The sequence below is a fragment of the Vipera ursinii genome, assembly GCF_947247035.1.
Source record: "Vipera ursinii genome assembly, chromosome: 2".
In the NCBI taxonomy this organism is placed as follows: Eukaryota; Metazoa; Chordata; class Lepidosauria; order Squamata; family Viperidae; genus Vipera; species Vipera ursinii.
The window spans coordinates 72599321-72613197 of record NC_139513.1 but is presented as its reverse complement, the minus strand read 5'-3'; the positions used below and the strand labels follow the sequence as shown (position 1 = coordinate 72613197).

Here is a 13877-nt window from a genome sequence, read left to right as displayed (position 1 = left end):
GTGCCCAACTTAAGAAACAGCATCTCGCAACCGGTAATCTGCAAAGCCAGGCCTCTGGATGCCGCCCGATTATCTCCCAGAAATTTCTTGTTCCAACTTTATCAGTCATGGATCCGCCCCAGGACCCCTCTCCAGATGCAAGTTCAGAGGAGGTTGAGTTTGAGTCTGCAAAGGAAAGCGTGGAGCTGAGTATTGGTTATGATTTGAGTTCTGAGAGTGTTAGCCTGATAGAATAGCCTCAGCTGGGTTGATCGGACCAGTGACAGGCTAAGGGAAGTGAACTGCAGCTGCAGCAAATTGGCCCGGAGGCTCCAGGCCAGTTCTAGGAGCAGCTACCACCCGTTAGCAATGAGGAGGTAGAGTTCACACCTCCTCCTAATCCAATGACCCATAGAACAAAGAGGAGACAGCATCGGTCAATGCTAGATTACTCATGAGGAGGCATCCTCACCGCTCATGAAGGGCTGCACTGGCATTGCCTACTTAACTCTGAAGACTTGAGTGTTGTTGGAGCAATGTGCCCAGTTCTGTGCCTTGTGTGCTCATGCTGTGTATCCTGGCTTATTTGACTCTTGGGACTTTGTGTGTAGCCATTGGACTTGGTTACCCAGTGACTCTTGCTGTACTGAGCTTGGAATCTGGACCTGTGCTACAGGAGTGCTTTCCAAGGACCTGTTTGCAGGGTTTGAATAAACACCTGTAGAACTCTTGCCATACACGTGGCGGGGTGGGAGAGAGTGGGGCAGCATAGGAACCAAAAAATTTCCAAGATGCTACAAGCACCATAATATAAAACAGCCATAATACATGAATGTGACAAATCTGATATAAGGGTTACATAGTACTCTATGACAGTATCAAGTGCATGTGTATTCTTAAATTAGCTAAAAAAAATATTCAGATGTGTTAAGCAGAAGTGATTTTATTGTTGAACACAAATGGAAAAGACATCTCAAATTACATTAAAGAATACAAAATACTTAGAAAACTGACTCATCCCTCCCTTGGCACATGATCTCCCACAGCCCAACCCACCCTACACATACTGCACATTTATTCAAATAGGTTACTTGATATCTTGAGCAGCAAGAGCGAGCCATAAGAGCCACACACTATGCATAGCCCTAATATCCTGATCTGTTTAGATTTTAAAAAATAACTCATAGTAATAATCAGTGTTTCCAGAAATTAAGATTGTGTTCCATCAATATTTAGTTGCCATGAAGCCAGAGTTCTGCGTGTACATGGGACACAATAGGACAAGAACTGAGTGAATTTGCTTGTATAAAACAACATAATTAAACATGCTCTTGTACAATTTAGCTGTTTCAGCTTGAATCACCCACAGAGTCTCCAAATGGAGGAGGCAGCTTCCCAAGGGGCAAAAATGAGTTAACTCCCATCCATGTTAAGTAATGAAGAAACCCGAAGTCTGATCATCAGCCTTCTAAACAGCTGCACTTTTTTTCCCCTAAGGTTGACTCCTTGCCAGCTTCACACTATGTCAATGTTTCACCCTTTGTTACCTGTCGAGGAAAAAAACCTTTGCTTACTTTGGAACATAATGTCTGGGGAAGCAGAAAAGATATGTATCCATTGGGAAGCAAGAAAAGTTTATATTTTAAGAAACATGAACAAAGCTTGGAAATGAACGTGACTTTAGTTGCTTGGGTATTATATAAGAACTAATGGAAAGGCATTGGGTCTTTAAAGAATATATTTTAAGGTTGACTCAGCCTTCCATCCTTCCGAGGTAGGTAAAATGAGGACCCAGATTGTTGGGGGCAATAAGCTGACTTTGTAATAATGCCGCTTGGGGTGTGTGTGAAAGCCCTAACAAGCAGGCATATACATAGAATGAAGGCTACTGCTAAGCTTGTAAGCCGCCCTGAGCCTTCGGAGAAGGGCGGGATATAAATGGAATAAAAAAAAAATGAAAAGCAAATTGGGAATGGCACCTTTGTGACTCAGGGCCAAGTTTACCCATCCCAAGCTCAGCCATTGAATGACTTTAGGCCACTGTTTCTCAGGGCAGCTTGTTATGGAAAAAATGGGATAGACTAGAGCAGGGGTAGGCAACCTCAGCTCTTTTATGACTCATGGACTTCAACTCCCAGAATTCCTGAGTCTGCTATGCTGACTCAGGAATTCTGGGAGTTGAAGTCCATGAGTCATAAAAGAGCCAAGGTTGCCTACCCCTGGACTAGAGCATTATTTATATCTCCCTGAGTTCCTAAGAAAAGGTGAGAGATAAAACCCGCTAAGAAACAAACAAACAATGGCTCAAAAAGGCTGCAACCATCCAACGCTTTGGACTATATATATTTAGCCAGGGAATTTTAACTTTTGTATTTCTTGTTTTAATTACCCTGTAAACCGCCCTGAGTCCTTCGGGAAAGGGCGGTATACAAATCTAAATAAATAAATAAATAAATAAATAAATAAAATTAATTTATCAAATACAGGAAAGTCCCTTTACCTCATTTCAAACAAACAAACAAACAAACAAACAAGCAGACATATCACTACTTTATTTATTTATTTATTTATTTAATTTATATACCGCCCTTTGAAAACTGAGATTCCCCTTCCGCTCACCATCCCCCAAAGACAAAACCAGCTGCCCTCGGTTGATTCTGCCCAATCCGCAGGTGCAGCGACCGGGCAATTTCAAGCCTCCCCCCACCCCTCAAACGAGAGAGCCGGAGCCCGGTGGACCCCAGGAAGAGGCGTTCGCGAGCCGAGCCCCACCCCACCCCACCCCACCCCCGGCAGCTTCTGCCGCCGCGCAAGGGAGATGCCTCACCCGGGCCTCGATGTATTCGATCCGTCTCTCCAGCGCCGTCAACTTCTCATTGAGCGTAGCCAGACGGGAGCGGCAGGACATGTCTGGGAGAGGGAAGAGAGCGCCGTTAAATGCCGGCCACGGACCCATCGCCCGGCCGATCACCCCCATCTGCAGAGAGGATCCTCCTCCGCCCCTCCTGCCCTATCGGGGGAGAGAGGACGGCGCCCGCACCTACCGAAGGAGTTAAGGAAGTCCGCGATCTTTTTAATGGAGCTGGTGATCAATTCGATGTACTCGCGGTTCGCCCAGTCCTGGTGAATCTCGCGCTGGACCGGGTCTTCCTGAACCGACATGGCCGAGTCAGCTGGCAGCAGCCCCGCTTCCCACCCATAAGCCAGGACGCCTGCGCGCGCACGACGTTCCCGGAAGCAGGCCGGGAGGGGCGCCCCCTTCCTTTCCCACTCTTGAGCACGCGCGACGTTGCTCCTACTTCCGCACCACTATTGGCTGTGACGGCCTGTCGGAGGAACCGAAACTCGGAAGTAGCTTTGCAGCGCTGTCGTCGTACGCCGAGCGCGACTGTTGTAGTCTATAGCAGGGGTCTTCCAACTTGGCCCTTTTATGACTTGTGGACTTCAACTCCCAGAATTCCTCAGCCAGCCTGGCTGGCTGAGGAATTCTGGGAGTTGAAGTCCACAAGTCATAAAAGGGCCAAGTTGGAAGACCCCGGGTCTATAGCTTGAAAGCTCTTGGTTGGGTTGGCTTTTAGTTTTGTGTGAATTTTTTTTATAATGCAGTCTATAACAAATCTTCCGCTTCCTAACCTTAACCTTAAAAGCACCAAATTTGAGTTGCAAAAAGATGGGAGGCCACGACACCCCTTTGATCACATTTTCCCCCACGTTGGTTATTTCGAGTTCCTTTGGGAGATCAGAGGATCTTATTTCCAAGATAGCCGAGAGAGACTGGGTCTGTCTGTTTCCGACTAACGAAATCTGAGCCTGTGCCATCTCTCAAGACTTCCTTCAAGTGGAACTAAAAGGAGTTTCCTTATACCAGTATATTAATTTAAGAAAGAAAATTTGAGGCTGTCAACATCACTAAATTTCACTGTGCTTGATCGTGCAAGTTTGTTTCACGTGTGATTAAAAACATGAAGTCAGCTTTTGCTTTTATAAAAAAGATATTCTATCAGAATACCACTATTTTAATGTTATAATCCCCAATGCTTTTTATATTCTGTTGGGATCACAAATATAAATACCAGTCTTTTACCTGAGGCAGGTGATTTTTGATACCAACAAATGTCAATTTATGTATCTCCTGCTTTATATCCAACCATGTGAATTATTAAACTGGGATCATTTCCTGACACAATTGTTAAATGCAGGCAAGCTTTCCTAAGAAAGTTATCTTAATTGTTGCATTTCAAGTAAAACTTGTAATTGTTTGCTTATGGGGAATAGTATGGAGATGCAAAAAAAAAAAAGGTATGGGGGAGAAAAAAAGTACTCAATATATTCATTTTCAAAGAAATAGTAACAGTTGATTATTAAAAGACAAATAATACTGCCCATGACTCATCCAATTTATTTTAATATTGTCTGAATACAAATTATAAACTTCTTGGGATATAGATAACAAATTCTAATAATCGAAGCCAAAATGTTTCACCCAGACATTCTAATCAGAACTGTCTTCGTCGCTATCATTGGTGTCCATTCTATCTTCAGTCTCTGAAACTTCCTTTTCCTGAGGAAAATGCCAAATGTTTAAACAACAAAGACTGAGGGGTACAAATCATAAATTCTTCATTCTTAGACAAATAGACTTAGATGGCATGCTTAATCTTAATTATTTACATACATTTCAATTAATTTTATTTTTTTTAACCTTCCAGTTTACTGGGTGTTTTACTCATATTTCAAAATTAGATCAATGCAGTAACTTGGGAGCTGATTTAAGAGAGAAATCTCGGACTTCCGGTGGCTCCGCGGCGACGGAGGGAGCCTTCCCGGGCTGCCCGCGGCTCAGCTGGTGTTTTTTCGCCCGAAACAGCGCCGATCAGCTGTTCGGGCGAATCCGAAGCCCCCTCCTCGGGAGAAGAGGAGGGGGCGAGCTCCCAGGTAGGGGTAGAGTTCTCCAGGGCCGCCTGAGCTTATGGCTTGGGCGGCTGAAGGATTGAACTCCCCCGTAGCCTGGGTTGCTCCCAGCTGGCCGTCGCCTCTGCTCCTGACTTCTTGGAGCAGAGCCAGCCGTCTGCGACCACCCCTGCCTGAAGGAATGACTATGATTTAAAGGAGCAGGCAGAGCGATACAAGAGGAAATGGTAAAGAGGATTACTATGTTTTACTCTCCAGCTTGATGGACTTTTTTGGATTACAAATCTGAAGTGAAAGTGCGTCATATTTGGTAAAAGATGGCGGCTAAACCACCCCCTAAAACTCTTCGGAGTGCTGGAACTTCTCCCGTGCAACAATCATTATTGCAGGCACTGCATCCTCCTGATGTATTGACATCAAAGGACTTACAAGATGCTCTTGAAAAACATACCCAGGTAATTTTGGAATCAATTAATATTAGATTTGCACAGATGGAGGAGAAATTGGAGAAATTGGAGGAGAGAATGGAGGAGAGGATGGAACAGAAGCTCAAAGCGATGAGGGTAGACATCTTGACTTCAGTGTTTAAAGTGGCTCGGTGTGTGGAAGAATTGGAGGAAAAGCTAGAAGACTTGTCTCAAAAGAATGCTATATTAGAAGCAAAACTATTGGAGAATGAAAATAAAATGGAAAGGGAACTGTGTCTTGCTCAATATTTTCAGATGCAGTTTGCCATTAGAATTAGAGGCTTAAAGGAGAATACTAAGGAAGATCTAAAGCAGCTGGTTTCTGAGGCTTTTGAAATAGTGTTGAAACAGCCAGCATCTGAAATAAAAGGAGGCATGGACAAAGTGTTTCGTGTGAATTCATGGATTGCCAGACAGAGAAAGTTGCCTAGAGATGTGGTGGTATATTTTGCAAAAAGGGAAACTAGAGATGAAGTTATACAAGCTGCTTATGATACTAAAGTTATGATTGCTAATCAAGAAGTTTTGGTCTTAAAAGAAATTCCTCCAAAGATTCTAAGGAGAAGGAAGGATTTTACATTTCTTGTGCAAGAGCTCAAGCAGCGAGATATAAGGTTGAGATGGGAGATCCCAGTGGGGTTGATGGTGACGCACGAAGGTAAAAAGTACCGTTTGGTTACTGTGATGCAAGCGCGTGATTTCTACAATAATGTTTTAAATGCAACGCCATTAACACTTTTGGAAGCTGGAAAGGGATCTGGAGAAGGAGTGCATCAAGAGGCCGAAGATGGTCAGATAGAAGACAACGGTGTTGGAGGAGATCAAGATACAACCTCGTCGGATGAATCTATAAAACAGAGGGTGACGCGTGCTGCTGCAAAACGATCTAAGAAGAGAAAGTAGCAGGAATTGCAGAAGTCTATGGAACTTTTACGATATAGTCAAGTAGTCAAGTAGGGGAGGGGGGAAAAGATTTGGGTGTAGACGCAATATATTTTTATATTTGGTGGTTCTGTGGAAAGGGTGAGCTTTTTTGGATTGTGGTACTGGAAGAGGAACGGCCGATTACAGAAGAGTTGACTTTAAAGTTTTTTTATTTGGGATCCTTGGTTAATTTGGAAATTTATTTGTAAGAATGTTATATCATGGAATGGATAAAATGGATGGAGTTTATTTAGGATAAGTATAGGGTTGAGAAGGGGTTTTTTTTTCTTCTTTTTCTTTTTTTTTGTCTTTAATATATATTTAATACTATTAAGGTTTGTTCCATTCTATATAAGCTAGAGAGTGTTCTTTTCTTATTCTAGTTTTTTTATACATATATTTAATATTGTTAAGGTTTGTTTTACCCTATATAAGCTAGAGAGTGATGGATTTTAGAATTTATAGTTGTTAGTATATGGTTGCTTAGGTTTGCTTTTTTTTTATATATATATACCTTGTATTCAGCTCTGGGAAGTAGGGGGGGGAGGGGGGAGGTAGGGGGGGGAGGAGGGAGGGGGGAGGAGGGGAGGTAGGGGGGGAGGAGGGAGGGGGAAGGGGTTTTTTTTTAAAGGAAAATTGTATTTTAAAACTTTTCAATAAAAAAAAAAGAGAGAGAGAAATCTCCAAGCATTAAATAATGTTTTCACCCTAACTTAGAAAAGGAATTGTAATTGAGTATGGCTGGTCTTATTTCTGTAAATGAAAGAAAAGATTTGATCCATATAAAGATGAACCAGCACATTTTCTTCATCTTCTGAAGGGGAAAAAATGAGTAATCCTTTCAAAATCCTTATTCATTTGAGCATGATTGCTCAGTACTACCTTATGAAATGTCACAGAATAAAACATGTCAGTATATACTTGGCTAAGTGGTGTAAATTCTAAAGGTCTAACAGAAATGTTGCTAAAATGTCAATGGTCAGATTTTTAGTGGTTCTTTGTTTTTATAAATTAACAATTCTGACATAAAGTATATTTAGCAGTAGTAAGAAATGGAGGTAGTGACAGATTTTATTTTCCTGGGCTCCAAGATCACTGCAGATGGGGACTGTAGCCAAGAAATTAAAAGACGCTTGCTCCTCGGGAGGAAAGCCATGGCAAATCTAGACAGCACACTAAAAAGCAGAGACATCACCCTGCCAACAAAAGTGCGTATAGTCAAGGCTATGGTCTTCCCAGTTGCAATGTATGGCAGTGAAAGCTGGACCATAAGAAAGGCTGAGCGCCAAAGAATTGAGGCCTTTGAGCTATGGTGCTGGAGAAGACTCCTGTGAGTCCCTTGGACTGCAAGGCGATCAATCCGGTCAGTCCTAGAGGAGTTCAATCCTGACTGCTCTTTAGAAGGCCAGATCCTGAAGCTGAAACTCAAATACTTTGGCCACCTAATGAGAAGGAAGGACTCACTGGAGAAGAGCCTAATGCTGGGAAAGGTTGAGGGCAAGAGAAGAAGGGGACGACAGAGAATGAGGTGGCTGGATGGAGTCACTGAAGCAGTAGGCGTGAGCTTAAATGGACTCCAGAAGATGGTAGAGTACAGGAAGGCCTGGAGGAACATTGTCCATAGGGTCGCGATGGGTCGGACATGACTTCGCAACTAACAACAACAACAACCTAACTAAAATAAAGGAAAAAACTGGAATTCAGTTGCACTTTCATGTTTGTTACTTTTTAAAACAGGGTAGCATTGCTGCCACTTTTCATAAGAAAGGAATAATTTGTAATATCTTACATATCCTTGTGTTAATTATTTTCCATATTTTGCCTACTACCTCTAGAAGCCAATATCACTTTGGGAACAAATAGTTCTGGTCTTTTCCAAAGTAAAGTATAGAGCCATAAGCAAGTAATCTGCCTCTAGATGAATACCTCTTCAGGATCCTGTTGAGAGAGTGTGGGCATCTCTGTCTCTTCTGCTTCGGTTACTTGTGATGCTTGTGAAAGGATCTCTTCTCCCTAGAACAGATTAAACAATATGATGTGGTTCAGAAAAGAATACTGGAATCTCTGTGACAATCTGAATTGTTAAACTTGAGTATAGGCTGCCCTGTCTTTCAGCCTGAAAGAATCAAACCCCATTCCTATAATGTACAATGCAAAGGAAATACAGTAATTGATAATCAAGGAATTGCAGTACTGTATTATGTGGTTATGCTGTATATTGGTGAAATGAATCCCAGAGCATGCTAAAGGAAACAATGACATGCTAGCAATGAATTGGAAGTTAGTTCATATAAATTTATCAATATGTTAGTTCACTGATAAGCTGAGGGCATTTTATAATTTATCTTGATGACAATGGTTTTTATATCTGAGAACAGTCAAGATGTTAACAACAATGCAGAGAAGTTAATCACTCAACTCCTTATCAGAAAATGCCTCAATGGTGGAGAAGGAAAATCAGTTCCCATGCCTCTGTGGCTATGGTCAGGCAATCCTGATCTTGAAAATCACCAAAAGAAGAACAGCAGGCAGGAAAAGAGCAGGGAAGTTAAGAACTGGAAAAATTCTAACCCACACTTTTCAATCATCCACCATGTCCTGGACTTTGTGGGGATGGGGTAAATCTTAGTTACTTGCTTGCTCTTAATGGATTTAGAAGCAACAACAAAAGCAAGAAAACAGTGAATCTTTGCAGTTAAGCTAGTCACCTGGCTTCCCAGTTTATTTATTTAGAAAATGTATATAGCTGCACACTTGCTCGCAGCGACTCTTTGCTTGTCAGGTTACAAAACATGATCACATGACCCCCAAGACACTACAACCATCATAAATATGAGTCAGTTGCCAAGCATTTGAATTTTTAATCATGTGACCATGGGTATGCTGCAAAAACATTAAGTGTGAAAAATGGTCATGTTGCCTTTTTTAGTGCATTGCAACTTTAAAGGGTCACTAAAGGAATTGTTCTGAGGACAGCTCTTTCAATGGATTCTTTTCTGAAAAGTATTTTTACTGGAAGAGAGAAGCATTTTCAGGTCATCCCAATGGATATATGATCAGTTATTCAATCTGTAGCAATTGAGCCACTGTTTACTGAACAAACAAAGGAAGAAAGACGGAAATATACGTATATTCTGTCCCTTCTATGGACAACCCAGCTCAGTGTAACAGTTATATTTTTGTATAGCGATTCTTCATCTTTTGAAAACTACTTCAAGTTTGGCATTTCTTATACCAAAGCTTGCTCAGTGAATTCATCTTAATGTCATTTAGTATAAGCCACAAACTTTTACACATTTGAATGATTCTCTGAAGCTTAATTCCAAATCATATGCATCAGATCCGATAATTAATTTTTGAGCTTTTTTAAAAAATAACGGCCAAGGAACATATGTGAAAATGAATTAATGCCATTCATGAGACACATACACTTACCTGCAAGTCCCTGTTTTTGAGGATGCCCACCCAGAAAGCCTCCTGACAATGATTGAGAGCCAGCATTGCTTTCACTCGGTAAACAAATAGCTCGAGGGACTTCTTTAGGAGAGGCACATGACTGGTGAGACCTGTGTCTTGATGAATCTACATGTGTAAGAAAGGCAAACCAAGAAAGAACCGCTCGTATTCCTCCGATTCTTTATTGCAAAAATCAACACTGTATTTTATGAATGCACTAAGTGGCCTTTGACAAGTCTCCTAAATAGCATTTTTCTTGGAGGAATGCTTTCTCCATTGCTAATTAGAAAATGTAAAAAAAAATCAGAATAAGAGCCTTGGTGGAGCAGTGGGCTAATGCCTCCTTAAGTAACACCAGCTGCCTGCAATTAGTGCAGGTTCGCATCCCACCAGGCTCAAGGTTGACTCAGCCTTCCATCCTTCCGAGGTAGGTAAAATGAGGACCCAGATTGTTGGGGGCAGTAAGCTGACTTTGTAATAATGCCGCTTGGGGGGGGGGGCGAAAGCCCTAATAAGCAGGCATATACATAGAATGAAGGCTATTGCTAAGCACATTGATTTGTGCTTTACATTGTAAGCCGCTCTGAGTCTTCGGAAAAGGGTGGGATATAAATGGGATTAAAATAAATAAAAAAATATTATAATAAAGTACTTATAATAACAGAACCAGCAATATTAAGATGCAGATAAACAACATTTTTACAGCATATTGGCCTAAGTAATGTTAACCAGGATCTGGGCATTTCCAAACAGTACTTTTCCACTGATCCATTACAATGAATAAAATACTAAATAGTGTGCTAACTTGCTAGAATTAGAGAAACTAAACAAGTAAGAATTTACTAGCACTGTAGTTGTTGTTTTCTTTACCTTAGAGTGGCCACAAATATGATGAAGTTGTCTGGTGCTCAGTTGCAAGGTTTTCAACAAACTCTGCACATCCTCCTGCAACCCAAAGAAATCCATTTAGAAACTTGTGCAAAGTGGCTACTATTCGAAATCTTGTTTTGTACAGATATATATCTGTGGCAGACTGGAGATGGTTTGAGATCTCAGTTAATGAGATTTGAAAATCATTGCTTGTGGTTTAGCATATCCAGTGCTTTTTTTGTAAAAGAAAAAGGTACCGGAACTCACACATGTCATACAACCCGCCTTGCCTACCCTACAAGGTTCCATTCAAAAAGGGTGCCGGAACTCTGTTCTGAGCGTTCTATGACAAAAAAAACCCTGAGCATATCCATTGAATAAAATATATAAAATATATTGAAGCATAGAGAACCACTTCACAATGTACATGACACTAAGGCAGGCATGTTATTAAAATAATATGGGTTGAGTTTGCTTAGTACTGTTATAAGACACCTGCAGCAAATTCCAAGGGCATAAACTGGAACACAGTTTTTTTTTAAAAAACCACTACCAATAATAATAATTCATGTAGCAATAGTATGGGATAATAGAATGGAAGGCAAAAAAATGGAGGTTGAAATACCGAGAACTGAAAACTGAAGTTGAAAGATTATAGCCTAAACCTGTCATGGTGGTTCCAAAGAACTTGGTATGAGTGAAGGCTTATACCAGCTAAAGAACTGGCAGCTATGATTTCACATGTGTGAAATCCATGTTGGGGATATAATAATTTATTAAATTTATGTGCCATCTGGTCCCAGCAACTCTGGGCAATTTACAGTAGTTAAATGGCAAAATGTTTCATGACAAAAAATACCAAAAAATAAAAAGGAAGAAAGTGGCATTGGTCATCCTTGCTAAAAATTAGCAGTGGCAAACCAGCAGTGAATTCAAGAGTTAAGGTCAACTTGTAGTCATTTTTTCTTTTTTAAAAACTGAGTTGTAAGTCTTCCTTGGGTGTTACGTGCACGTGTGCAGGCACCTTTGAGTCAATTGTTGATTCCTAGTGACTGGACGAGTCCCTGCGTTTTTCTTGGCAAGGTTTTTCGGAAGTGATTTGTCCTTGCCTCTTTCTTAGGGCTAAGAGAGTGACTGACCCAAGATCACCCACCTGGCTTTGTTCCTAAGGCAGAACTAGAACTCACAGACTCCTGGTTTCTAGCCTTATGCCTTTATCACTGCACTAAACTGGTTCTTTTTTACAGGAACATATTTATTTTATAGTTTCAGTTTTTATGGCTGCCCATTTGTACTCAATGCTGATGATTTATATATATATCAGAACACAGCCAAGCCACTATCACACACTTCTCCCAGAAGAACGAAGCTGAAGTCACCAGCCTGAGGATGACGGATGAGATTTCATTGAAATGTTGCCCTGATACCTCCAATTTTATGTGGGGAAAAACCCCGAATGACCTACATACAAACACCCGCAAAAGCCTCAGAAAACAAATATATATATATATATATGTACACACACACACACACACACACACACACACACACACGTGTGTGTGTGTGTGTGTGTGTGTGTGTGTGTGTGTGTGTGTGTGAAATACCTGATATATCTAATATGTACATTAAAAAAAATTATAGGATGCAGCACTCATTTAATAAGATACTACCTAACAACCTATAGTTGTTTTGAGTCTTGCCAGATTTGCAAGAAAAACTGTTGTTTCAAAGTTCTTACCATTCAGTTTTATAGTTAATCAGTTATGCTAATTACTCCTCCTTTTCTGTTATTTTCTGTAGTAGGTCACTGCACTATAGACTTTGAAAGAACACATATGAGCACTTTAAAACACTCTCAATCAAGAAACAGCCCATCCCTAACATCTTACCCTGTGCTTTTTAAAGCTGTAGTCCAAGAGGGGCATACCAGACTTCAAAAATGTCTCTATAAACAGACGACCATACTAGGTAAACAAAAAGACACAAAATGTCAGCAAATGTGGCCAATTCTCCCAAACAAGGGTGAGTGTTCTAAGCTTGCGTAATAAGTCACAACATTCAAGCACTCACTATTCTTGCTTAAATTTTAAATGATCTAATTTCTTACGTTGGTTATCATCAAATTTATTTAAATGAATTCTTCATCAGCAAATCCAAGATGTGTACCAGTATGTTGGAAAACACAATTTTCTCGAGATGCAGAGAACTTTATTAGAGTTTCCTACTATCACTTCCAGATCTTATCATTCCAATTACCGTAGTTACTCTCCTCACAGACTGACACCAAAACTAGGTATTTAGGATGGAAGCCATTATAATGCAAGTAGAAGTCCACTTATGCTGTGGGTATTCTGCCGTCTCCCCTCCTGCATATCCACTAATATCCTTCTCTACCTTCTGGAGCAGATTTTCAATATCCGCAAGACAGTAAAAACAAAGGGGCCATCATTTTACCCTTTCATTTTGCTGACAGAAGAGGTTTAGTAAATCCTACCAAAAAATTTACACTGTAGTCAGCAGTTTTCTGTTCTTCAATTTTTGTGCAATCAGACCGTATACATTAGAGTTGTTACGTGAATAAATTCAGGTGCTGGGCAGTAGTTTCTGAGCAGTGATATGCAAATTCCTTGTACATATAACCCAAAGTTCATACAATCAGCATCTATCATTAAATAATCTGTGCTGACCCCTCCTTTTCATAATACAGAAAGCTGCCTTAAACAGCAACCATTTACAATTATGATAGTAAGGAAAAAATAACTTTGTGACCAACGCCCACATTTACAACCTTCTGAACATCTTTCTCTGAATCACAAGTTTGCCATTACAGCATTGTGTTATCCTATGCCTGACCTGGTTCTTTCTTTTTCCACCCCTCAAAGAGGGGAAAAATTGCCTAAATAATCTCTTCCTAAGCTGTTTTTCTCCACAATGCTAAAAAGGTCCCTAAAAAGTGCTAATGGCAAGTTAACAAATTCAATTCTGTGACCATAATTTGATTAGAACTGTCTGAAACTGGCAAAACTCTCATCAGTTTGACACTAAAGGCTTTTGTTTTTGCTCCTAAGGAAAGCTTAAGTAAAGTCCTAAGCACAGTCACGGTTACCTGATTTTCAGTTATCAACCCCTTCACTTAATCGTTGAGTCACCAAAATCAATTGCAGTCACTAAATGAGGACTATCTGCATTGATAGGAATAAGGCGTAGAGTCAAATGGACTCCTCAAAATGGAAGCTTTGGGAAGTACTAAACTGGCTGTAGCTTTTCAGT

General features: G+C 40.7%; 2 protein-coding genes across 2 annotated transcripts in view; both read right to left on the bottom strand.

Annotated features, from left to right (window-relative positions):
* Nucleotides 1–961: 961 nt before the first annotated feature.
* BRK1 (BRICK1 subunit of SCAR/WAVE actin nucleating complex) lies at nucleotides 962–3233 on the bottom strand. The gene is made up of 3 exons (XM_083351806.1): nucleotides 3024–3233; nucleotides 2807–2889; nucleotides 962–1526 (listed from the first exon to the last, which is right to left on the bottom strand). Exons 1-3 carry the CDS (start codon nucleotides 3139–3141, stop codon nucleotides 1500–1502), a joined length of 228 nt encoding a protein of 75 aa, XP_083207932.1. The 5' UTR covers nucleotides 3142–3233; the 3' UTR covers nucleotides 962–1499.
* Nucleotides 3234–3473: 240 nt separating this feature from the next.
* The window catches only part of FANCD2 (FA complementation group D2), a 57958-nt gene continuing 47554 nt past the window's right edge, over nucleotides 3474–13877 (bottom strand). Inside the window, exons 40-44 of the mRNA XM_083353892.1 lie at nucleotides 12497–12571; nucleotides 10608–10682; nucleotides 9717–9863; nucleotides 8208–8294; nucleotides 3474–4540 (exon numbers count right to left, since the gene is read on the bottom strand). Coding sequence (XP_083210018.1) covers nucleotides 4472–4540; nucleotides 8208–8294; nucleotides 9717–9863; nucleotides 10608–10682; nucleotides 12497–12571 — 453 coding nt within the window. The 3' untranslated portion in view covers nucleotides 3474–4471. The remainder of the gene's footprint in view (nucleotides 4541–8207; nucleotides 8295–9716; nucleotides 9864–10607; nucleotides 10683–12496; nucleotides 12572–13877) is intronic.

Coding starts and splice junctions, on each gene's coding strand:
- BRK1 (XM_083351806.1), bottom strand. CDS start 3,141: ATGTCGGTTCAGGAAGACCCGGTCCAGCGCGAGATTCACCAGGACTGG. Junction 2,890..3,023: donor GGACTTCCTTAACTCCTTCG/GTAGGTGCGGGC, acceptor TCCCTCTCCCAG/ACATGTCCTGCCGCTCCCGT. Junction 1,527..2,806: donor TCGAATACATCGAGGCCCGG/GTGAGGCATCTC, acceptor TTTCCTCGACAG/GTAACAAAGGGTGAAACATT.